Below are 25,781 nucleotides of genomic sequence, written 5' to 3'. Positions count from 1 at the left end.
TGCAAGCATTCAAACAAATATTGAGTTACTGCAAATTGGTGTTTTATCCTGGCGTTGAGCATGCCAGACTGATATGCATGTTTTCCAAAGTCGTCTATGTATTTTTTATCTTGACCTGGCGGTGTATTTGAATGCAGCCTTGATTTGCGGCCTTTTTGCCTCGCGGATTCCACTACCACTGATGAATGTGGCAATTGTACATGAGAATAATAGGATTTACGCATCCTAATATTCAACTCTGATTTCCTGGAAGTAGGTGGTCGTGTGAGAGGTGTTTCCCAGGCTCTCTTCATGAGGAAGTCAAGCACATCATGGGAAGGTAATGCCACCGGTTCCGCTGGAGTTTCAAAAACTTTTGAGTAGACCTAGAACGTTTACTCTAGGATCAGGTAGTTTTCGGGTTTCTATATTGAGAGTTTGGCCCACTTTCTCGAGAAACTTCGAATAAGTTAAGTCCTTGGGAGGTGAGACCGGCTCTGGCTGGTCCTCTGGAGGGTCAGAAGGATATCCCATAGAAGAACCGAGAGAAGATATTACTGGTGAAGCATCTTGTGGCAGTGGTGAAGGTGATGTTGGCGCCGGCTCTGGGGTGGGGCGTCCAGAAGGTGAGTGGGTCTTCTGTTGGTGGCGCCTCCTCAGGTTGGTCTTGATCAGCAACTGTAGTTAAAAATTGAGCCAGAATTAATATTTGAAACATCACGAGATGCTAGAGCTTGTTGAGGCAGTCTAGCTGGTGGAGCCACTCTCGGGGCAGGTAGAGGGTGTTTAGGAGGTCTGTCAGTTTCTTCAGAAGACTTGCGAGGTTTTTTTAGTCAATGGTTCTTCGTGCTCCGATGGAATCGACGGAGAGGATGGGCCAGGAGGAGATCACACAGGGTCCTCATCCACAATCAGCAGTGGAGATGGTTCTCTTTGTTTTTTTATGTCCTGAGATATGTTTTTTAGGTGGTTTCTGACTCTTATGCTTCGATGGAGTCGAGTCTGAATGTTTTTTTCATAGTGAGCCGGCTCCATAACGCATCGGTGTGTCGAGGTTGTATGGTCATGCTTCGAGCCCGAAGCATGGCTTGATTTAGTTGTGCCAAGTGATTCGATGTAGATGCGTCGATGCCGATTGACACACTGGTGCCGGTCGACGCAATTGATTTTTTCGACGCAGTGGTTGCGTCACCCGCTCTGGGTATCTGCGTCGATGGAAACTTTTTAAATTGGCGCAGTCGATGCCGAATGGCCCAAGACGCTGCTCGCGGCCAAGCCAACACCCTCAATGCATAAGGCGGCCCTGGGGAGGATTTTGCCGATTCCTCTGAGGGGGCATAAGATCCCAACGCAGCTCTTCTTAACTCTTCAATCTTAGCTGCTGTCTTTGTGTCCTGGGGGACATCCGTCCAGTCAGCACAAGCGGATTGTTCATGCTGGGGCCCCAGACATATGTAACAAGATGAATGTCCATCAGTGACTGACATGATCTTTCCACAGTTACAAAACTTAAAGCCTGGACGAGGCATTTTTGAAAAATTTGACGAATTACTACAGTAGTGGTTAAGCCTAACTACTAGAAAGTGTTTTAACCTTACGAAACTTCTTTTCTTGAAAACAAACTTTTCTCTCAGAAAAAAGCTCAAGGAGACAGAGAGCTCCGCGTACTGCGAGGCTTGCGGAAAAAAACGGAATGAGGAGACTCTGCAGAGGGGAGGGGGAGGTGCCAAGCAGGCACACACTATAGCAAGACTTAGAACTTTACTTTGAGAGCTCCACCACCTACAGGGCGGGAGGACGTCCCAGACAGCATGACTAATTCATCCTGCTTATATATGTGAAAAGTACAGCAATCCCCTTGGGAGACGTATGTCCGCCATCTGCTGGAGATGGAGAATACTGAGGGGCTGAGGTCACTGCAGGGGTGTATGTAGGGTGATGTCAGCTTTGAAATCTGACTCCATCTCCATCTGCTGGCAGGAGAGCATAACCCATTGGTCCTGAGTCCATCTGGCTACACGCTAGGAAATTATACATTTTAAATCTCTGTAGGGATGAAAATATACAGTGGAAGACACATTAAGAAATATAGCTTCTGCTGTGGATTAGGACCTGGTCACCAAGCATAAATGTGCCCAATACTGCCTACCAGCAAGAAGCTCTGACAAAGGCCATTTGTTGTGTCCTTTGGGTTAAAGGTTAAATATTTATGACAGTGGGAAAGCCACTTGGATCAAATAAGAACCACCTTATTTTTAAATGCTGAAATATCTTGGTACTTACAAACTTGCTCTTCTGCGGCAAACGTGGCCCATCTCCCTCATTTTCCCCTGCATTTTTTTCCTTTTTAGAAACCTGAGAGCGGTGTTGTTCCATTTTCTCTTTTTCTAATTTCTTCTGCTTTTCCCTCTCCATTTTTTCCAGACCCTCACGAATCCAAGCAGGCAAGGTTCTGCGTTTTATAGCATCTATAGCTTCACAACAAGAAACTTACAGAATTAGCTGAAAAAAAGGCATTACAAAAAACACACGCCACATACTAGCACCACAGAACACAAGAACATTCATTCCTGTACTTTTATATTCTGTGTTTTAAGAACATGGAATTGATGTGCAGAACGCTTGAAGCATCAGTGTGTTTCTCAGTGAAAATAAGGTTACAAAACGGACAGGGTACATCCCGACCTTTTATTTCCTTATGACCTTAAGAGTTGGAACCTAATTTGACACGTTACTATCATATCCACACATACTAGCATGGTCATAATATGCTTTCCTGCTCAATGTGTTTATATGGATATTAAACCTGCCTGATGTGGTCTTTGAGAATAAAAAAAAAATTCCCCAGGAATAAGGGTAAAAACAAACCAAAAATCCAAAGCCCTCCAAAAATGAATTTTTTTCAGTTACAGAGGAAAAGAAAAAAAAAAAAGATCTAATAAAAGACTAGAAAATTTTTTTACAGGACTCAAAAATGAGAAAAACTAAAATGGACTAGGGAAATCTAAAAATAAATAAATAAATAAAAATTTACAAGCCATTTTTGCCAAATTACTACCAAAAAAAGTCATTCTGTCAGCAGATAATGATGTCTCGATTTACCCAGTTGCACTATGTGTATTGCAGATCCAACTTAATTACCAGTCATCCCCCTTTCCTGCCCTTACCACCACCCTCTATGTCTCAAGTATGCTTGAACTTTCACCGTTTTGGGTCTACCATCTCCACTGCAAGCATCCACTATGCTCCTCATTCCTAAGCCTCCCACCTAATTACTCATAACCTCTTGCTACTAATTAACTTTTTTTTTTTTTTTTTTTTTTTTTTTAATAGAAAATACTAGCTTCTTGTACCTGAGAAAAGCCTAAGTGGAAATCTGACAATCATCAGAGATAAAAGAATATGGTTAACACACACCAATTTGTGCTGGTGGCTCCGGCTTCACAGGCATTGCAATAGGTGAGCGCTGACGGTCTCGGAAGGCCGGCCTCTCTCTTCGGTTTTGTGGTGGAGCTGGTGGTCCTGGTGGACCTGGTTGCCAATAAGGAGGATGAAAGCCACCTTGAGGGGGGCCAAAAGCTGCTCCATGCTGAAAGAGCACCACAGTTGTTTACTGTTCTTCATGGCACATACACGATGGAAGCCCTAAAGTGATTCCACTCATACTCTTATCTTTTTAATCTGCTGTGCAGTGTGGATTATTCCAAGTTCAAATTTAGCATTTTAAAACAGCAGATTTGAAAATCGGATAAAGAACTTTGTAAGTCTTCTAACCTTTTTAATTCAAAAGTAAAATGAATTTATTTTTTTTTTTAGTTTAAAAGTAACCATTTTAGGTTACAAACATTCTTTTAAAGAAAGATTAAAGAAAATGTTTGTAGCACTTCAATTGAAACAACTGAAGTGACATTTATAGATCTAGGTCAAAATATGTCATTTATACTTTGAGTCTCATACCAATGTAGCTGAATGTTCTTTTAATCTGAATGTGGACATGCAGGAATATTTCCTTTAAAATTAATTTCTGCACCTAGATAATGCATGCAGAATTTCCATAGTCTCTACTTATTTGTTGACTGTATACTTAAAGGATTTTTCACCTGGTAATCAAACTGGCTCCCTGGGCCCACTGGAAAATTCTCAGGCGGCCCTCCAAAGTTGTGATTGTTCTGGTTAAATATGTGCCTGTTTTCAGGGGTAAATTCCCCGCTGTCCTGACTGTTGCTGTCTTCAGATGGAGGAACAATTTCCATGGGCCCTGGGGCTGGAGGAATCCACTGCGGATCAGGAGGTGGAGGCGGGGGCTGGTGATGCATTCCCCATTCTGCTCAGGATTTAGCCATGAAAAGGTTTCAGTAAACAGTTAACAACAATAATGACACACCTTTTTCTTTGGTAGTGAGGGCCATCAGGAATTCAGTACACAAATTTTGTTGGCTTTACGAAATCCAGCAAAGAGTAAATAAGAGAGGGTGTTAATGGCAAAATATTTTGTTTCTTGCCATGGCTCCCTTCAGAATGATTGCTAATCTAAAAGATCTGGAATATTCATCATTCATTCTGGGGCACTATTTATTCTCCAAGTTCCCTTTCAGTATGCAAGTGCCAAATTCAAAGCTGCAACACCACAAACACTGTCTTTCTCCACTCAATCACTAATGCCATATGAATAAAGATGTGCCATCCTGAGTCAGACCACCTCAAGCTCAGTATCCTGTTTCCAATAGTAGCCAATCTAGTACCTGGCAGGAATGTCTGCTACTGGCCACTTGTTTACTATTATTTTTCCTTCTGCAACTAGGTCTACTTTTAAACAGTCAACATCCTAAATCCTGAGGATAAATATGTCAAAACAGTTCCTTATAACTAACTTTCAAAAGCAAGTACACATCTGTAATTAGCAAAGGCAATATGTTTTAACCTTTTCCATCTTAGGAATTTCTACATATTTAAGGTATATCTCCTTGCCAAAAAAATTTTCTAATGAAGCTGGAAAAAGTTTAACCACCCCTCACCCCCACCCCTTAGCTGTGGCAAGATGGCTGTCCCTTACTGCTGTGGGCCCAGCCGATTATTCAGCATGTTGTCTCTTCCTCCTGAGCCTGATAGTACTCACGCTCTCTGGGATCTTTTGCTAGCATAGGAAAGACTTCATTTAAATTAGGGTTGCCAACTGCCCAGTTTTGGACCGGACATTCAGCTTTTCAGGCATATGATGTTGTATCCAGTCAAAAGTACCGACCAGATGCTAAAAGTCTGGTTTTGCAGGAGGTTCCTCCTCTCCCCACAGTTTCCTAGTTACAAGGAGAGAAAGGCAGGGTTGGAGCTTCTCGGAGGAGAGCTGCATTGTATTTTTGCCACCCCTTTACTTGTGCTGTGATTGGACAGCATAGGGAGAGGAAGTGGGGCACAGCAGAGCCCTCAGCAATCAGTGGCTCCACAGATTTCTGTAGCTATCACCCTCTTGGCCCCCCCACAGCATACTGGGCCAGGACCCAAGAGAGGGGCTGCAGTGAGCCAGCCCAGACAGATACAGGCACAGAAGAGATGGTGGAGAAACAGACAGATGTAGGGTACAGGGTGGAGAGGGGAGAGACAAAAGGGGAGACAGATACATGGGGAGCATGGTAGGGTTGAGATATAAAGGGAGGCATGGAAGGAAGGAATGGGTCACAGGATCTCTTGCTCAGTCCAGCCAATAGCTGCAGCTGTCTAGAAAATTGCTCTGTAGGCTGAACCTTCTCCCTTCAGGTCTCTCTGGACCCATACCTTGTCCTTTAGCAATTTGGAATTTGCCTGATGCTAAACAGTGATCCCCTTCCCTTCTCTGTCCATGCCTGTACTCTTTTCCTGGCCCCTTCTCTGCCCAGCATCCCCTGCCCTGAACCAGTCTTTCCCTCCACCTTTTATCTCACTGCTCCCCTCAGGCCTATTGCTGGTCTGCACGGTAATATGGCTGGCAGGGACGAGGGGGCAGTTAGTGCTTCCTTGGATGACATGACTGGTCAGTTGAGCCAGGAGCCACATAGGAGCTAAGGAACGCTTGTTCCACTACAATGGTGCCATGCAGCACTGGTGGCCAGCCCCCTGATGAGGGGGGTTAGAGCATTCTGGGCAATTGTTTGCTTCTTCTGACAGCCCTGGTTCTCCCCTTCCCTGTTCATCATACTTCTGACCTTCTGAGATCATGTGTGAAAGAAAGAGGGAGCATGTATGAGTGATTGTGCGAGACAGAATGAATGTGTATGGGTATGAGAGAAGGACACAGGAAAAAGTATGTGCTGCCGCCACCCCCCCCCCCCCCCCCCCCCCCCCAATAATCCATGAGATAAGAAATGGGAAGCAGCTGAGTGGCAAGGGCCCCCCCTTTCACTGCCCTGAGAGGCTGGAAGAGAAATTGTTGCCTGTGTGTAGCATGTCAATTCATGATTGCCTTTTAATGCACACACAGAGAGTTTAGGTACTTCACTGTCAGGATCTTACATTTATGCAAATAAAGGACACCATCTCTCTTCTCCTCTGCTGCTGGCCCCCACTTCCTGTCCTCAAGTGTCCAGTCCTGGTCTATGGAAATGTTGGCAATCCTAATTTAAATTGGTAATTCACATTTGCAAACTGTTATGTTTTACAGGCTCTTTTTCCTGAACCAGCAAAAATGAAACACTCTTCCAACAGTGGCAGTACTGTGCACCACCAGGGAGATGACCTGGATTTGATTCATGGGTTAGCTTTCTGCTTCCTGGGCTACTCAAGACTGAGGATGATGTGGAGAAAGCATTCATAGCCTCTATGGGGGAGGGAGTCCAAGTAATTGTGCAATAGTGACGCCTGGTGGCTGAATTTTTAAGGCCCCCATCATTGCAGAGTTCCAGGAGGAGCCCTGGTGCCTAGCCCCAACCAAGGTCTATTCCTGCAATGACCAAGCTAAGTAAGCTAGGAGGGGATATAAAACAGAGAAAAATCCCCAATAGTTGCTGATAAGGGCTCATGGCATGAGATCCCAGCCCTGGTTTTGATTCAGATGAAAACCCAAAAGGATCTTTCAGGCCTCCTCCAAAAAAACAAAACAAAACCCATTTGTGATCATTTTCCACATACTAAAGTATTAATTTAAGTTTGCATCATTCTGGTCACATAACACTATGTCTAGGGAAGAGTTTTCTGAATGCTGCATACTTGCTGGAAACAGTGAGTGGCCAGAAAATTATTATTATTTTTTTTTTTTAGGATTCCTTTAAAGATTGTTGTAGTACAACAATTTTAAGCTGATACAGTACAGTGCGCTCAGCTGAGCGCACCATTTAGCAAGCATCTATTATCCATTATACTATAAGGGGTAATGGCAGCGCATTTTTGATGCACTGCCAACCCCCCAAAAACTAATAGCGCTCATCATATGCAAATGCATGTTGATGAGCCTATTAGTTAGGCATGCGGGATACTGCTCAAGGGCAGGCGTTAAATTCTGAGCAACCCGGAAAAGTGGCACAGAAAAGAAGAAAATTAAAAAATAAATAAATAAGCTAGAAAAAAAAAATCTGCCCGCCGATCAGCGGCTAGCAAAATGGACACTCAATTTTATCAGCATCTGTTTTCCTAACCCCTGGCTGTCAGCGGATTCGAAAACTGAAGCCGGTAAAATTGAGCATCAGTTGTTGGAACTGCTGAGAGCTACCTCTACCACTAATAAGGAGGCGCTAGGGACGCGCTATTGTCCCTAGCGCCTCCTTATTAGCGCACCACCTAATTTAAATACAGAATCGCGCACCCAGGAGTGGTGCCTGGGCGCTCAACATGGAGCACCCGCTCTCCTGCATTTCTTACTGTATCGGCCTGTAGATCTGTACATTTTAGAAAAATTCATAATTCAAAAAGTACGTAATATCAAGGTTAGGGCTGACATTATGCAAATTTTTGTTAAGCTGCTAATTGTAGGGGTATTTTACAGTGGATTTTTTTGAGCAGTTAGATGAGGTGGGAGGGAGGATTGTGGGGAGATGCAATTTGATTTTTCCTGTTTTATCGTGCATGTTTTGGGATGTGCTTTGTCCAAAGCTTTTTGAAAAATGCAGAGAATAAGCATAGAAATTAAATTAAGGAGATTTCATATTACTATAGCACCCAGTTAAATATAGGACAGAAATATGAAAAAAATGTTCCAAATCCATTCTCAGAGTACAACTTTGCACCATTCAGGGATACATCCTGAAGGATTTGTCGTGATGATCATGTAACCAAGACTTTAAATAAAGACATGGTGTTCTTATTGAAGACATGAAAACATTAATTTAAATAGAAGGAAGATGATTAGATGAGTTCAGCCTCCCTGATAACCACACAGAAAATACCGTGGCAAGTGTGACTTCCTTTTAAAAAAAATTTTTGCAACTTCATTAGAAAGTTTTACCCAAAATCTGGAAGAAATGTTTTCAAACTCCAAAGAGAGTAATGAACCAGCTAATCTTCATCAATACAAGATATACAATAACCAAAATAATCAGCAGCAATCAATTACTGTACCCCTAAGAAAGTACCTATGGGAACTAGCTGCCAGAAATGTTTAGTAGATGTTAAGGATAAAAGCAGGAAATGACAGGGTGCCAGACACCACCTCACCTCAAAATCCAAGCAGCATTCTCAAAGCCCAGATGGCCTTATTTGGTCAGAACAAAATACAGAAAATACTAAGATTTGCCAGCTTGGCTCTTGGTGGTTAATTTCAGTAGGTATTTCTTGATGTAATTTGCTCTTGGATTTTGTATGATAAGCTCTATACAAGAAACACTGGGCAATCAAGGCCAAAGAATTTCTAAAACATATGACTAAACAACAAATTGTGGAGCAACCACCAACCTAATAAATTAGCTCAGGATTTTAAGATTCTTACTTCTACTGCAGAACAATTTGCTCTTTTTATAATCCTAATTTTTCATGTATGAGCAGGACTGCAAACCAGGTATGTAACAAGGGTAGTTTAGGAATAGCAAAAACACATTAGTAATAATGGAGGATACAAGCAGAACACAAGTTAATCAGAAAACTTAAGAGCTGGTAAGCAGAAAATAGAAACAGAAACAGATTAAAACATGTGAACCAAACAAAATGTTAATTTCTTTAGGGAACAAGTTTTTTTTTTTTTTTTTTTTTAAATCCATCATGACATTTCAAGGCCTGAGAAAATTATAATTCATACTAGAATTCCAGATATAAATGCAGATACCCAAAATGGACATAAGCCTAGTACTAATTGTGAAACCACTTCAAATCAAATCCCTGCCCACAAAAAATACCATAATGCCATCATAGAAATTAACTAAATATCTTTATTAAAAAAGATAGACAATAAAACGTGAACATTTTTTATTTGCAAAAAGCTGAATACAAACCTGGCTGCCACACTCTGTTGAAGTTAGGATCTGCCTGAAAATTGCCATGGTTGTTTGGAGGTGTTTCAACTGCTGCAAGGTCTTGGCCGTTTGGTATAACTGCTGGCGGCGGTTCTACTATGTTTTGATTTGTAGCCTCCCTCTGAGCAATCCATGCCTGAGCTAATGCAGCCCAGTCAATCTGGCCTAAAACAATTGGATGAAGCAATGTTCAGCATTTCAGTCTCAAATGTTATGTGGTCTAGATCTCTTAATTTCATACCTTTGCAATTGCTCTTTGACAGAGATGGAACTGAACTCAAGATATCTGATGGAAGCAAAGGGCACTTAGTTTTAAAATTTAGAAAAGAAGAAAATCATACTGATGTGACAAAATACAAGAGGTCTTTGTTTAAAATCACACACGATTCTTATCTTTAATTGTATCACTAATTTATGGTATCTTAACCAGGTTAAAAAGGATTTAAAACACAAGGGCTGGCACCGAGCTCCAGGTTTGACTCCTCCCTCTGTCGCAGATGCTGCTGAGGTGTAGCATGCAGAGGACCATGCAAGCAAGCTGCTGCTACTCTGCAAGCAGGACCAAGAGCACAACTTGCAGGAGGTATCTTCAGCCAGCAAGAGCTTCCAGTCACCTGGGCATTCAATCTGGGGAGGCAGTCAAAGCTAGAGGGTAAAAAAAAGGGGGGGAAAGATAAAGCCCTACAACATCCCCATCTCAGAAGCCAGGATCTTTTCTGTATAACATTATCGTGCTTTAGGTCATAACGGCCAGTATCTATACTTTCATATTCAGTATCAGTGGCTGGAACTCGCTGGCCATTTGCTAAGATTTATTGTTATTTCTAGAAACCTTGATTAATCTGATGGATCATAACACACCAAGGCGCATTCAGCTAATCAAACTGTTCCATTAGTTGACATGGAAGGGCAGCTGTGGGCTAACTTGTTCATGTCAACTTTTCAAACTGGAAAAAATAAAATTAAATCCCAATCGATTATAGCAAGTTAACAGGTATTGCTTCCAGCATGTCTTAATGTTTAAATTCATGATGAAAATACATATAACTACAATATTTAAACACCACAGAAAACTGTGGAAAAGAAGACCATCATCCCCACAAGCTCTTATCAGTAACACAATTATGTTTAGCCCTTCATTGCAATCATCAGTCTCCTATATTTTCCAGTTATTGCACATAAAACATTGGGGATGTGCAGCCAGAAAATATTCATTTACATTTTTAGTTCATTCAAATTTTTTTCATTTGGGGGTTTTTTTTTTCCCATTTTTTTTATTATTGTGCACCAAATCAAATTAACATGCACTAAAACACAATTAAACAAACACACATTCCTATAAAACCTAAGTCCACAGTCTTTTTCACTTATCTTTTTGCAGCTATGTCACCCAACATAACTTAGTGTTTCGGATATCTGCTTCAGAGGCATATTTCTTCATGACATTAGTGAGAACGTTTTTTCATCTACTTAGGCTCATTAAGGTCCCGATACACTGATCTTCAATACATTTATTTTTATCCACAGAATATCATGCAATAAAGCAAGTTTGCTTATCGTAACTGCTGTTTTCCATAGATTGGAGCCACTGGCTAATTAATCCTAATGGACTCATTGCTCTTAGCTAGTAGAGTATTAGCTCTACGGAGCATGTGCAGAAATCCCCAAGTGGGCGTTGTCTCATGAGCCTCCTCAGTCGATAAAGCTAATTCTAGCCAGGAAGTCAACCCTCCAAGTCTATCTACTGAAAACACAGTTTACAGTAAGCAAACTTACTTTTCTGTCGATAAGCAGGCTGAAGTAGCCATTATATGTGGGGAGTCCCAAGCTGATACTATCTCACAAAAAAGCCACTGAAGCAGCCAGGGCTCTGAGATGACTCTTGATGGTATCTGTGATATATAAGCCTGCTAGAGTGCAGCAGTGTGCGACGTAGTTAGCTAGCCAGTTGGACAATATATATTTGACTACCTAACTCGTTAGAATCATGGGAGATGAAGAGATGAGAAGCCCGACGATGAGGCAGAGTACTTCAGTTGTAGTAATCCAGTGCCCTTTTATAGTGCTTGGCATGAAGGACTTCAAATTTTTTTTCTTTTTTGGAAGCGCATGGCTTCAGGAAGAACATAGGCAACATGATGGATTAATGTAAAAGGATAATAGCACTTCTGATAGAAGCTTAGGGCGAGTGCATAGCACAACACTATTGTTGAAGAATTGCATATAATGAAGATAATCAACCAAGGCCTGAAGATCACTGAAACTTTAGGTTGACATGACCACTAAAAGGAATATAATTTCCATGTTAGGAAGATCAACTAAGCCAGCTCCAATGGTTCAAACATTGGCTTCACAAATAGTTCTAGAACCATGTCTAGGACACATGGTACAGGTGATTTTACATCTGGTAGCGTTGTATCCTAGAGGCCTTTTATGAATTTAGGTAATAATGGCTGAGTGGAGATTGGCTAACACTCAATTTGAGTTTGATAAGCCATTATTGTCCTCAGATGCACTGTTAAAGATGTGGTGACAAAAAACTGAAGCAGAAAAGGAGGAAGTAGTTCAGCAACTCCTTGAGATTATATATGAACAGATCTAAGGTATTGTGATGCCAGCTTGTAGAGAATGCTTCCTACCTTAAAAGGTAGAGAGGATCTGGCAATTATTGAGTGGTTAACATCCAATCTAATAAGCTGGGGGAGGGAAAGATCAGAAAAAAAAACCAGATGTGCCCCTCTGAGAGTCAATAAGCAGGAGAGGGACTGGAAGTTATACTGCATACGCAACCAACTTGTCTGGGCCCTGCTGGGGTTATAAGGATCAGTTGGGTCCAGAATTTGAAAAGTGTTTGTGTCATAAGAGTATCAAAGGAGCAGCATATATGAGATCTGTATTTCAACTGGGCACAGAAATTTCTTGAGTGGAGCTGAATTTTCTGGCAAGAATGGAGTAAAACTCTTCCATTTTTCTGTTTGGATCTGGTGCAAAAGATGAATGGCTAGAAGACTGAAGGTTTGCTGGCCGTCAAATGTTGTAGAGGCCATTCATGTGGTTGACATACTCCGCTGATGTGGTCTGTCAATATGCTGGAGATCCCTAAAAGGTAGGAAGCGTGCAGGATGGTTTAATGTCTGCACACTCATTCCCATATTTTGCCATTAAATTAATTTTTCCTCTTGTTGGCAGAGTCTACATCTCTATGTCTCCCTATTTGTTCATGCAGAACATGGCTCTCGGGTTGTCAATGTGAACAGAGAATGCTTTTCCCCTGGAAGAAGCAACTGAAGGGAGGAAGCGTATATTTGACTACTCTCAATTCTAGATGGCTGAAGTGGAATTTTTTTTTTTTTAAATGACTAAGGGCCTCATTTTCCAATATCGCACGGTATCGCATGCGATACCAAAAAGGGGTGTTACCTTATGCTAATAAGCATGTGTATCGCAAATTGCGATAACAGCTATGCAACACGCTCTTAGCGCAAGTTGCGCTATTAACCCAATTTGGGCTACATTGCCAGTATATATCGCGGTTCACGATGTTTCCGGACAACCTGTTTCAGTATGAGAGAGAGAGAGATATGAACGCTCTACCTGGGCAACAACAAGCTTGGTGGAGAGAACATTGTCCAAATCTTAGCTTGGAGTGGGTTTCCTCACTCCGAAGGCCATCAAATCTTCACAAGAGACCACTGTTCTGTTCGTACGTCTCATGTTAAATGTGAAAGTGGCCCCCAACCCCCTACACTCATACCTAATTCCCACCTCAAGTTACTAGGTGGGCCTCCCATAGGGATACAAATACCTGTCTAGGGAAGAGGCACTATAGCAAGTCAGTCTCTCTCTCTCATATACTGAAACAGGCTGTCCGGAAACATCGTGAACCGCAATAAACCTTTTCCGGCCTCTAGCGCACAACGTACCGCAAATGAAAGAGGTGTAGCTATTGGCCGCGTTAGGAGCCGCGCTAACACTGCGGCTGTTTCGTGGCACACGATAACTCTTTTCTACTTTACATATGCTCCGCCCCAACTCCGCCCCCTGAATACAAAATTAAAAATTTGCATTCGCAAATCGCATTAACGGCTGTTAGCGCAATTTGCGGAATTATCTCCCACGGTAACTCCTTGGAAAATGACCCCCTAAGTTTCTTGGGTTCGAAAGTGGCCTGTATAGTTTTAACACTCTTTTGTGGAGGCAGCCATTGTCAATGTTAGTTGACTTCTTAGTGTTTGGGTAACTGCCAGGTTCTTGTGGCCTGGTTTCGCCTCTGTTCGAAACAGGATGCTGGGCTTGATGGACCCTTGGTCTGACCCAGCATGGCAATTTCTTATGTTCTTATGTGAGGAGGTAGCCAAAAGAGAGTTAGCAAGTTGGTTCTATTGGGAATGATGAAGGCCCCATTGCAGAAAACATATGTGAACGTGGGGGAGCGGAAACACATGGAGTAGAGCAGTGGGCTACAACCCAGGGAAACCAAGGTTCAAATCCTGCTGTTGCTCCTTGTGACTGTGGGCAAGTAACTTTACCCCCTGTTACCTCAGGTACAAAATTAGATTGTAAGCCCTGTGAGGATAGGGGGAATACCTATAAAACCTGAATGTAATCTGCTTTGATGTACACTTTAGATATGCCGAAAAGCAGAATATAAAAATCTAAATAAAATATGTTGTCCAACACCTGGCCAAAAGTACCCTGCACATTTGTGGGTAATGTCCAACGTGTGTTTTAACAGGTTGCAGAGGAGGGATCTGAGAACATTCTGAAAATGTAGATCTTTGATAGGGAGAATCTACCCAGACAACAATTAACTATTTTGTGACTTGGAAAAACAAAGACTTCGCGAACATCACCAGAAATCCTAATAATGAAAGGAATTGAACTCATGTTCTCAGGGAAAATAATTCATCTCCTTGTGAATTTTGACTCTGAGGTCTTGTAGTCACAGATGCCCTGCCACTTCTGCTCGATGTTCAGTGAATGCTCTTGGGGACGTACTCTGCATGGACAGCAAAAGAAGTCCATGATGAGGCATAAGCAATGAATGGGATGGACAGGAAAAAGAATAGAAGCATCCTTCAGATCTGGGGCACACATCCACTCCATCATCTGAACAAAGGGAAAACTTGTGTTAAAAGAATTCTTTTGAAATTTCTCCAGGAATGTATATGCTTGTTCAGGTTTTTTAAACCCAGGATTGATTTTAAGACCCTGATTTTTTTTTTTGGAGATAAGGAAGAAAGCAGAAATAGAACCACTGCCGTGGTAATGCGAAGGAATAGGTCTTAATGCCTGTGTATTGAGGAAAAACTTCATTTACATTCAGAGTTGGATCCAGATTGAATGAGGTACAATGAAATAGCATTGGAAGTAATGAAGTGGATTCCAGGCTTGCATGCTTGACAAATTAGTAATCTCTGAAGATCGTGAGCTGCTGCTATCAGAAGTGCTGAATTCTGTCTCCTACTGGAGAGAACTGACATTGGGTATGAAGCTTGAGCAGGCTCAAACTGACGGGTTTTGTGCTGTACAATCTGTATAAGTGTCATTTGTAATCCACACAAATCTGCTGACTTTTTAGGGTGTCATATTCATTTGCAAGCCACGTAAATGCAGATGCTATATTCAATAGTGAGGCTGCACTACTGAATATACCTCCAAAAAGTTTGCCGGCTAGACTTATCCAGCTATCTAGACAGTGACTGAATATGGACCTCAGTTTTTTTATTTTGCAAAAATCTGAATACAAACCTGGTTGCACAAACAAGCTGCCATGGTTGTATGGAGGAGTTTCAACTGCTTTAAGGTCTTTTCCATTTGGTATTACCGCTTGCATTGGTTCTACTACATTTTGATTTGTAGTGTCCCTCTCAGCAATCCATGCCTGAGCTAATGTAGCCCAGCCAATCTGGCCTAAAAGAACTGGATGAAGCAGTGATCAGCATTTCTGTCTCAAGCGCTATACGGTCTAGAGCTCTTAATTTCATATCCCTGAAGCAAATATACAAAACATTGGGCCTATGTCGGGTGACATAGCTGCAAAAAGATTAGTAAAAAGGACTGTGGACTTGTGTTTTATGTGCAATAACTAGAAAACAAAGAAAATATAGGAAACTGATTATTATGATGAAGAGCTAAAAATAATCCGTTGTTACCGATATCATGGCCAAAACTGCACATAACTGTCTTGAACAGTAGGAGACACTGGCAAAAACACCAAACTTATAACATTGTGTGTCAAAAGTCATTTTAAACTAATGTGGTGAGAATTTTCAAAGGGATAGCCGTAGTCTGGTGTAGGAAAAAAAATGACAAGAGGGAGGTAGCACCTTATAGACTAACCAATTTATTGAAGAATGAGCTTTCAAGGACAGAGTCCACTTCCTCAGATGCATCTGACAAAGCGGACTGTCTTCAAAAGCTCATGCTTCAATAAATTGGTTAGTCTATAACATACCGTTTCCTGTCAATTTTTCAAACGAACATGTTTAACATGGAAATTTTTATTCCATGTTTTTTCCAGATGGGAGGATATCACAAATTGAAGATATAAGCAAAGATATGATTTGTGTGTGTTTTACTCAAAATAAAGTCCTTTTTGTTGATTTTGATCTTCTGTGATCATTGACTGTCCTATTTTCCCCCATCATGATATAATGCAAAACTAGAACAGGTAACTACTATAAATTACTTTACTGAATTACAATACAATGTACAGCACAATGATGCCTGCCTATGTAAAGTTAAAACTGCTCATTAACGAGCTATCTTTGTTGACAAAGTCATTGGAAAAAGGAAACTATCTAAAAAGGAATTAAAGAAGTTGGGTATAAGACACTTGCTAAAATAACAAATGTTTAGTAACACAAGTTTCCAGGGCTGCTAACGTGTTTATAAATGCAAGCTTTCAGAGCTATTAGGATCTCTTGCTCAGGCATTGATGGACAGCACCATAACAGTCATGCATCTTTAAACATTCATTAACCCAAGAATGAGATTTTTTTTTTTTTATTTTTTTTTTTTATACTGTCATTTCCTATTCTATTAACTCCTGGAACAGTCAGGACCTGTGGGAATACTGCTTGAAATGTAAAACTGAGAGCAAGCGCCTCAAACCAGAAGTTGCATCATAACACTTCCTATCCCAAACACCTCCACCTGGCAATGGTTTCGTGTCCATTCTTGATCTGAAATACATGTCAGTAGGGCTCTTTCCTACCAAATATTAGTCAAAATATTACACAGATCAACAGGTCCTAAATAGGCAAAAAAATGTGCCCCAAACATTTAAAGAGGGGTCAATCCTGCATGCTATAGAAGTTAATAGAACAGAAACGGACGGTAAGGAAAATTCCCATTCGTACACTCTACCAACAGCTATGACCTGTGGGACATAGTACAGCAGTCCCTTTCCTATGATTGAATTCTCAGCAGCCTGGAGTAATTCTCCCAATTGCTACAGTAGCTGATGTGCATTTGTCTACTCTGCAATGTTTCACCAAAGTTTAAAAGGACTCCACATGTGTTTTTGCAAATTTATACCTTCAAAAACGATCCCAAGCAGATGGCTCTAAGCAGTATCTAAAAAGAGTAAGATTAGTCAAATCTCTTCTGGCTTGACTGCACAGGCCATAGCCCTGGACTAGAGATTGAGTCAAACCACATCTGCCAAGAATTTTGACACAATACATGTCACCAGTAAGACTGCCAGCAAATCAGCTATTTCCCTATGTCCTTCTGTGTAATCTCATATTTGATCAAAGCTCTAGATTTATACAATGCATAGTGGAGGCGGTCATTAATCTCAGATCTTTTCAGATGTGTCTCCATTTTCTGTATATTGAATTTTATATAACATGTTATTTATTGTAACCCACCTCGATCTTTTCTGATGGAGCAGGAAATCACATTTTAATACAAACATACAATGATCTGCACCCTCTACAAGGGGTAGCCGTTACTATCTATTCTGGTAATAGCACATTTCACATTAGAGGCCTTTGCCTAATGCTCTATCTTGTTCTTATGTGGCCAGTTTTAGCCAAGGCCTTGGGCAAAGCACTCTGTCAGGGTAGGACCAGTCTTTTCTAATGAATCTCTCTATAGACTTGTGTTCATTCCAACTAGAAGAGGACAACTCTCTTGCAATCCAGGGAATGAAGAGCCTTTTCATCTTTATAGAAATGTGACCTAGGGTAAAATATTGGAAGGATAACCGGAGTGGAGTAGCCGACTAGTGGTTACAGCAGCAGACTAAGAACCAGGGAAGCCAGGGTTCAAATCCTACCAACTTTTCTTGTGATCTTCAGCAAGTCACTTCACCCTCCATTGCCTCAAGTGCAAACTTAGGGTCTCATTTACTAAGCATTTTTCCCCTCAGACACAGAATGGGGAAAAAAGTCTTAGTAAAACAGGCTCAAACTGTAAGCACGCTGGAACAGCAAGATACCTGCTGTACTTGAATATAACTTGCCTTGAGCTACAAAAGGCATGAGCTAAATCCGAAATGCGTATACTACCTCAGGCAGGAATAATTTAAGATGTGTATGGTGTGCCACCCTATGATGATGAAATCTGGTATAAGATGAACAAATCACTAAAGAGCTGGAACTCACTGACTCTTTAGTCTGAAGTGAATGCCATCAAAATTGTTACCTTCCAAGTAAGAAGCTTGAATTCACAGAGTCGAGAGGTTCAAAGGGGCATTCATTAGGTGGGTGAAAATCACAGTGATATCCCATGACACTACAGAAGGCTCAATGGGAGGATTTAACTGACAGAAGCCCCAAAAAACCTGACAACTAGAGGCTGTACAGAAATGGGTTTTCATTCTACATAATGGAGATGACAGTTTTGAAAAATCTGGAAAGTCCTTATCCCTTTCCAATCTCTACTGGCCTCCAATAAGGCAGTTGTATCTCTGGCCTCAACTGGTGCCCATCAGGAGGCTGCATATCTTTTGCCCTGATTGGGCCTGGCAAGAGGCGCCATCTGTCTGAGATCCATGTAGAAGCCTATAACCTCCAATCCTCACAGGCTGCAAACCAGCTGGATTTGCAGGAAAAGCCTAATGACTATTAGTTGCTTTAGACAGTCATACATTAAAAAACATGAATTAGGAGACTGTAAAGACAGATATAGGATCTGCTGTACAGAATAATATGAGAAAAGGCTAAAAGCAGTACCTGCTTGCTCAAGCACTCTGAGCCTTGAGATTTTTCTCAACTCCTGGGCCTTTCCTTGGACCAAACATCCAAAGGGATTGAGGACCTCTTTGGCATAGCTTGGCCATTAGGGGTCTGTGGGTCAAATCTTTGGGACACTGGAGTTTAGCATATTGCTAAGGAAAACAAGGAACCTATCATTCCAAGACTGAGCCGCTTCGGGTGACATTTTCATGCAGATGTCAAAGTCAGAAACATTGTAGTCTTATCCCAGACACTGATAGAAAACTTTGTAATCAGGGATAGAAAATAAACCTGAATGCCAGGTTTCCTAAAATTTAACACCTGGTGCTAACTTGAGCTGGATGAAGGAGCCACCACTAAGATACAAGAGACCACAGGATGAAAAGTAGGGGAAGTCACTAGCCTGGTTTTCAGGCACATTGAGGTTGAAGAAAACTGATGAGGCAAAATCAAATGAAGAACTTTTTTTTTTTCCATGAAGACGGTCCACAGAGATTTAAAAAAAACCCCAAAAAACAAACAAACCACCAGCTAGTTCAGCAGAATAACAAAGAAAAAGAAAACTAAATGGAGAGAACCCCAACTAGGGAAATATAAGGAAAGGAGTTTACGCAAATAAAAACGAACTGAGGGGAGCTACAGGACCTTGACAACATGGGAACAGTGAAAGGTCTTTGCCCTTTCCAGAAAGCTCTGGAATAACTCGTCCACTCAGCATTCAGCACAGTTACACAGTCCACATGTATGACTTTGTGAACTGCTAGTCTTCAGAAAACAGCAGATGACTGGACAGGTAAGACCGCTACAGCAGAATAGGTCGTGCAAAGATGCTGGTCTCAACTACTCTCCCAAGCAGTAGTACCCACAGGGCATGTGACAAATGTACCATACACCTGGCTACTTTGTTGGTCTCTTAAATATTATTTTTGCCAAGCCAAGATACTTCTCCCTTTCAGTTTTCCAAAAGAGAACAGCATTTTGGCCTGTCAATTACTTGTACTCCAAACCAGCTTGCTAAAACTAGTTCAGACATGTATGGTCATTTACTTACTTGGGTCTTGTTGCTGCTGGAATGACTGCATCCACTGCTGCTGGTTTAAAGGCCATTGCTGCCAAGGCTGTCCACCTTGATCCCACATCTCTGCTTCAGTCTCAGAACCTACTTTATATTTGACCAGAAATTACTATTAATTTTTGAACTATACAATTCATGTAAGGTAGAAGAACATGTTTCTGAGTTTATTACACAACTGCCCTTTAATTGCAGTTTTCCTATTTCAAAAGTTCCAAAGTGATCCAAACTGATTTAATTTTTGTAAGACAATACTCAAGTCTCGATTCAGTACAGGTTTGCCTACAAAAGTAACAAGCTTGATAGAGCACCCTAAAAGTTTGAAGAGTAAAGATTTCCTCTACTATTACATCCTGGCCTTAACTTTAGTCTGAGTGGGAAGGTGGGCAGTTTACAAAAATTAAAACTTACTCTAATGCAAGCTTCTTCCAAGTTCTGAAACAGAGCCAAAACAGGCTTCTTAATTATCCAGATATATGGAAAGAACAATTTCATTTCATTCAATTTAGTATTGCAGAGTAGTGTCTACTCCCTCCCCACTCCCGTTATTTTACTTTCAATATAAAACTTGCTTCCTAGATAAAATTAGTATACAATTCATTTGGCACCTTTTTACTGAGGATCTAAAATATGTATCATCTGCTTTGAGGATGTCAAACCTTGGATGGAACGATATAACAATTAAAAATACTGAAGGGAATCTCAGTCATTCTCAACAGCAACATCTAATGGCCAGGCTTTGGGTCCACATTAGCTAGGATCCAGAAAGTGCTGTGGTTAATTACCCCTGGCCAAGGACTGTTGCTGTGATGGCTAGGCCAAACTGGAAAGGAGAATATAAAAATAGGGCAAAATACCCAAGTAGCTGTGAATGAAGGCTGTAGCCCAGGCAAAATAAAAGAAACAAAAAACAATCAAGTCAATAAATCCAATTAATGTTTACAATCTATCTTCCTTTCATATGGGAAATACTTGCCTAGCAGAACATCTGATACAGACCACATCTGCATCAGAAAATGTAAATTACACAGGGAACCATGACTAATCAGTTTGTGAAATCAGCTGGGAAACAAATAGATATGAAGCAGCTGGCAACTCCATACTAAGTGTCAATACAAATATTAAAACAAAGAACCTCAACTCTAATAGCAGTTCTCCTGAAGTAAATGTCAAAAAATTATGTGGCATGAAATCTTATATTACTCAAAATGCACAAAAATGCCAATATTCAAATAAAAATCTATTTACTATTTTTTTTCCAGTCTTTGTTGAATGTACATTGATAAGTGTCTATTCTATTGTTATTCTCTTTTCTTGTATCAAATTCTTGCTCTCTATTCACGTTTTCATCCTTCTCATCTTTCACCCTGCTCCCCCCATCTCCAAAAAGGAACCTCTTTTTCTTCACCACCACACTTCATTGACTGAAGGAAAATTAGTCTCTTACCTGATAATTTTCTTCCTGTAGTACCACGGATTAGTCCAGACTCCTGGGTTTGGCCCCCTCTCTAGCAGATGGAGACAGAGCAGTTACCATAACAATGCTCTACCTATAAATAGAATGGTGCCACCTACAGTCCGACAGTATTACTCAATGTCAAAGCAGAATATCACATCAAAACCTCTTCAACTATGTACAATAACCCTTTAACAAGAAAAAGAAATAATTGGTTACTTAACCCTCCTGGGAACTGAACCTGTAGAACCACTTGAGTACAGACAGACAATCGCAAATTTCTTCAGACCTAAAAATTAATTACATAATAACCGAGCAGACTCTCCCTTACTTCCATGCCTCTGACGGGCGGGACTCTGGACTGATCCGTGGTTCTACAGGAACGAAAATTAAGAAACTAATTTTCCTTTCCCTGTACATACCTGGATCAGTCCAGACTCCTGGGATGTACCAGAGCTACCTTACCTGGGATGGGATCCGGAGAGGTCCGCTCGAAGCACACCTTCTCCAAAACCACCAGAACCTAGTGTTTGGACATCCAGTCTGTAATGTCTCGCAAATGTATGCAAGGACTTCCACGTAGCCGCCCTGCAAATTTCCTGTGGAGAAACCATCTGGCACTCTGCCCAAGATGCTGCATGTGAATGAGTAGAGTGAGCCCTTAGACCAACAGGAAGAGATCTACCATGAAGGAGATAGGCCGAGCTAATAGCCTCCTTCAGCCAGCGAGCTATGGTAGTCTTGGAGGCCATCTGACCCCGCTTGGAGCCACGCCACAGCACAAAAAGATGGTCGGAATTATGAAAGTCATTTATAACGTCCAGATAACGAAGCAATGCTTTGCGAATGTCCAGCTTCCACAAATCTCTGGACAAGGGATCCGAATGGTCTAATTCCGCGAAATAAGGAAGCTCCACAGATTGGTTGATATGAAAGGAAGAAACCACTTACAGGAGAAAGGAAGGCACTATTCGTAATGAAACCCCTGACTCCGAAATCCGCAAAAAAGGTTCTCCACAGGAAAGAGCTTGAAGTTCCGACACTCTACGAGCCAATGTAATAGCCACCAGAAAGATCCTTCTTAGTCACCCTCTTCAAAGACTCAAAGGGTGCCAAGAATAGAGCCGTGAGAACTAAATTTAGACTCCAAGACGGACAAGGATGATTCAGAGGACGACGCAAGTGCATTGCTCCCCTTAAGAAACGAGCCACATCTGGATGTGCTGCTAACGCTTCACCTTGCACAGAGCCACGCAAACAACCAAGAGCCGCCACCTGCACATAAAAGGAAACTGCACGACAAGCCCTTGGACAGACCAGCCTGAAGAAAACACAGAATTTCCAACTCAGAGGCCTGGGTAGGAGAAACATCTCGGTCTAAACACCAAGCCTCAAAAATCTTCCATACTCCAACATATGCGAGGTTGGTGGATGTCTTACGAGATCGCAGGAGCATAGCCACAACGGCTGGAGAATAGCCTTTCCCTGTAACCATCGCCTTTCAAAAGCCATAGACTTCCTCCAAACAGACGGGCCCTTGATGTAGCAGATCTGGACTGTCTGTAAACCGCAGCAGACCTATCACCACTAGATTGAGGAGGTCTACAAACCATGGGCATCTGGGCCATTCCGGGGCTACTAGGATGACCTCCGCTGGATGGAGCTCTATTCACCTGAATACTTTGCCGATCAACGGCCAAGGTGGAAAGATGTACAGTAGAACTTCAGTGGGCCAGGGCAGGACTAGAGCATCCTCGCCCTCTGCTCCCATCTCTCTGCGACGAGCGTTGAAACGCGGAGCCTTGGCATTCCGAAACGTCGCCATAAGATCCATGCTGGGCGTACCCCACGTATCACATAGTTGAAAAACTGCGTCCGCTAAGTCCCATTCTCCGGGATCTAAGCGATTTCGGCTGAGAAAGTCTGCCTGTATGATGTCCATGTCGGAAATGTGAGACGCTGCTATGCTAAGTGCTGTTCCGCCCAGCTGATCAATTGACGAGCCTCAACTGCCACTGGCTGACTTCTGGTCCCTCCTTGACGATTGATGTACACTACTGTGGTTGCATTGTCCAAGAGAACTCTGACGGACCTACCGTGAAGGAGAAGACGAAACGCTTGTAACACTAACCACACCGCTCGGGTCTCCAGACGACTGATTGACCACTGTGATTCCTCTGCAGACCAAAGTCCCTGTACAGATTTCCCCCGGCATACCACCCCCTCAACTGGAGACTGGCATCCGTGGTGACCACTGTCCAGTCGGGCACCTCCAGAGGAACACCTCGGGTTAAATTGTCCATTACCAGCCACCAATCGAGACTGGACTGCGCTGCATCCGTCAGTGGGAGAGGAAGAAGAAACAGTTCGGCGACGGGATTCCAGCAGGAAAGCAATGCCGACTGTAAAGGCTGCATATGAGCAAAGGCCCAGTGAACCAGTTCCAAGGTTGAGGTCAAGCCGAGAACTTGCAAGTAATCCCGGACCCTGGGAGAATGCTTGAGTAACAAGACTCTTACTTGAGCCTGCAATTTGGAAATGCGTTGTGTGGAAAGAAATATTCTGCCCTGCTGTGTGTCGAAAAGAGCCCCCAAATACTCCAAGGACTGCGAGGGCACGAGCCTGCTCTTGGATAAATTGACCACCCAGCCCAGCGACTGAAGTAGCTGGAGTACCTTGTGAACCGCCAACCGGGCCAGTGGTTCAGACTTTGCTCGAATCAGCTAGTCGTCCAGGTAGGGATGTACCAGCAGCCCTTCCTTCCGGAGACTACCATTACCTTGGTGAACATCCTGGGTGTGGTGGCCAGCCCAAAGGGCAGCGCTCGAAACTGAAAATGCTGACCCAGTATTGCAAAACGAAGGAACGTCTGGTGATCCGACCAGATGCCTATATGAAGGTAACGCCTCCGTGAGATCCAGGGACACCAGAAACTCTCCCTTTCGCACCGAGGAAATGACTGACCGGAGGGTTTCCATGTGAAAACGTGGCACCCTGAGGCATCTGTTCACTCGTTTGAGATCCAGAATGGGCCAAAAAGATCCCACTTTCTTTGGCACCATGAAGTAAATGGAATAATGGCCCTTCCTTCTTGCCTCTGGAGGTACTGGGACAATGGCTCCTAACTGCCGCAGGTGCTGCAAAGTTTCCTGGACCGCTCTTCGCTTGTTGCTTAACCGCAGGGAGAGATGAGAAACCTGTCCAGAGGATGCCGTGCAAAATAGAAAGCGTAGCCTTGTCTTATCACGGCCACCACCCACTGGTCCGTTATCTTGACCCATTCCTTGAAAAATAGGGATAGTCTGTCCCCTACTGCAGGCACCGAAGAATAGACCGGCGCCCCTTCATTGTGAAGACTTAGCCCCCGAAGTAGACTGGGAATTCCCGGCTCTGCCGAATTTTCTGCCACGAAAGGTCTAGGACCAGGACTGCTGTCTAGTTGGTGCCTGACAGAAAGAAGAACTGGGTGCTCTAGCTGGCCAGAAACGGCAATTCCCTCTTAATCTGGCCCGAGACTAGAAAGAACCTTGTGACTTAAGTCTGTCCTCCGCCAACCTAATGACCTTATTCTCTCTCAGAGATTGAATCAGATCTTCCAAGTCCTTTCCGAAAAGCAATTTACCCTTGAAGGGCAAAAAACCCAGCTGCTCCTTGGAGGACACGTCCGTCAACCAGTTTCTTAACCACTGGAGTCTCCGAGCAGAAACCGCGGACCTTGCCGACATCTGCAACACATCGTGAAGCGCATCAGCACTGTAGACCATTGAAGCTTCTAGTCGTTCTGCTTGGGTGGACTCCTCATCGGAGAAACCCACATTAGCCTGTAACTGTTGAACCCAGCGCAGACCCGCTCGCAAGGCAAAATTGCTGCACATGGCCGCCCACACTCCCAGTGCAGACACCTCAAAAATCTTTTTAAGCTGTACCTCCAACTTCCAGTCTTGCAGGTCCTTGAGTGCTGTAGCCCCTGTGACCGGGACTGTGGTCTTCTTGGTAACCGCGGACACTGCCGCGTCCACTCTGGGCACTCGTAGCAGCTCTAAAGCATCCTCCGGCAGAGGATATAGCTTATCCATGGCTTTACTCACCTTCAAACCGAGATCCAGGGTATCCCACTCCCGGAAGAGCAAGTCCGTAGCCAAAAAATGAAAAGGGAAGGAAGTAGCAGGGCCTCTCAGACCCAGCAAAACCGGATCCATCGCTCCCCAGTTTGGATTCCTCAGGTGGCCCCTCAATGCCCGGCTCAGCCAAAATAGAAGGGATAAGAGGACCCAGCTTCTCTCTTCTAAAGAGACAGACCACCTTAGAGTCGTCCCCTTCCGTCACATGTGAGCCCCTCGCTGAACCCTGCAGATGCACATCAGCGTCAGCATCCACCCCCTGTGGGGGCTTGGACTGAGGGTCTGGGTCCCCAGGGTCAGTACCTTGATCAGAGGTATCTGAGTCAGTCTGAGGGACCCCTGTTCGGAGAGGGTGCTTAGGTCTCGATGGGTCAGCAGCCCCCTGAGACCTAGAGCGTTTCTTGGAAATAGGCTTGGACCCCAGAGAGACGGATTTTAAGCCAGACTGCTGCTTCCCTGATTTTTTTTTGCTTTATAAGCTTTATGGAGCAGTAAAACAAAGTCCGACGAGAAAGAGGAAGAGGAGGAGTACAGAAACCCCCTCAGTGTTATCCTCCA

At 42.8% G+C, this 25,781-nt stretch overlaps 1 protein-coding gene across 13 annotated transcripts in view; it reads right to left on the bottom strand.

Moving 5' to 3' along the window:
• PNISR (PNN interacting serine and arginine rich protein) overlaps positions 1-25,781 on the bottom strand; it is a 145,995-nt gene that overhangs the window by 71,822 nt on the left and 48,392 nt on the right. For 3 of the 13 annotated variants that reach the window (XM_029595377.1, XM_029595378.1, XM_029595371.1), the window contains 6 exons: positions 19,626-19,736; positions 9,628-9,672; positions 9,366-9,551; positions 4,080-4,303; positions 3,397-3,568; positions 2,263-2,453 (listed from right to left, as the gene is read on the bottom strand). In XM_029595377.1, coding sequence (XP_029451237.1) covers positions 2,263-2,453; positions 3,397-3,568; positions 4,080-4,303; positions 9,366-9,551; positions 9,628-9,672; positions 19,626-19,713 — 906 coding nt within the window. In that variant the 5' untranslated portion in view covers positions 19,714-19,736. The remainder of the gene's footprint in view (positions 1-2,262; positions 2,454-3,396; positions 3,569-4,079; positions 4,304-9,365; positions 9,552-9,627; positions 9,673-19,625; positions 19,737-25,781) is intronic. The other 10 variants (XM_029595380.1, XM_029595381.1, XM_029595374.1 and 7 more) reach the window with 6 other exon arrangements.

The sequence above is a fragment of the Rhinatrema bivittatum genome, chromosome 3 (genome assembly GCF_901001135.1).
Source record: "Rhinatrema bivittatum chromosome 3, aRhiBiv1.1, whole genome shotgun sequence".
NCBI lineage: Eukaryota > Metazoa > Chordata > Amphibia > Gymnophiona > Rhinatrematidae > Rhinatrema > Rhinatrema bivittatum.
This window is presented reverse-complemented; position numbering and strand designations above follow the sequence as displayed.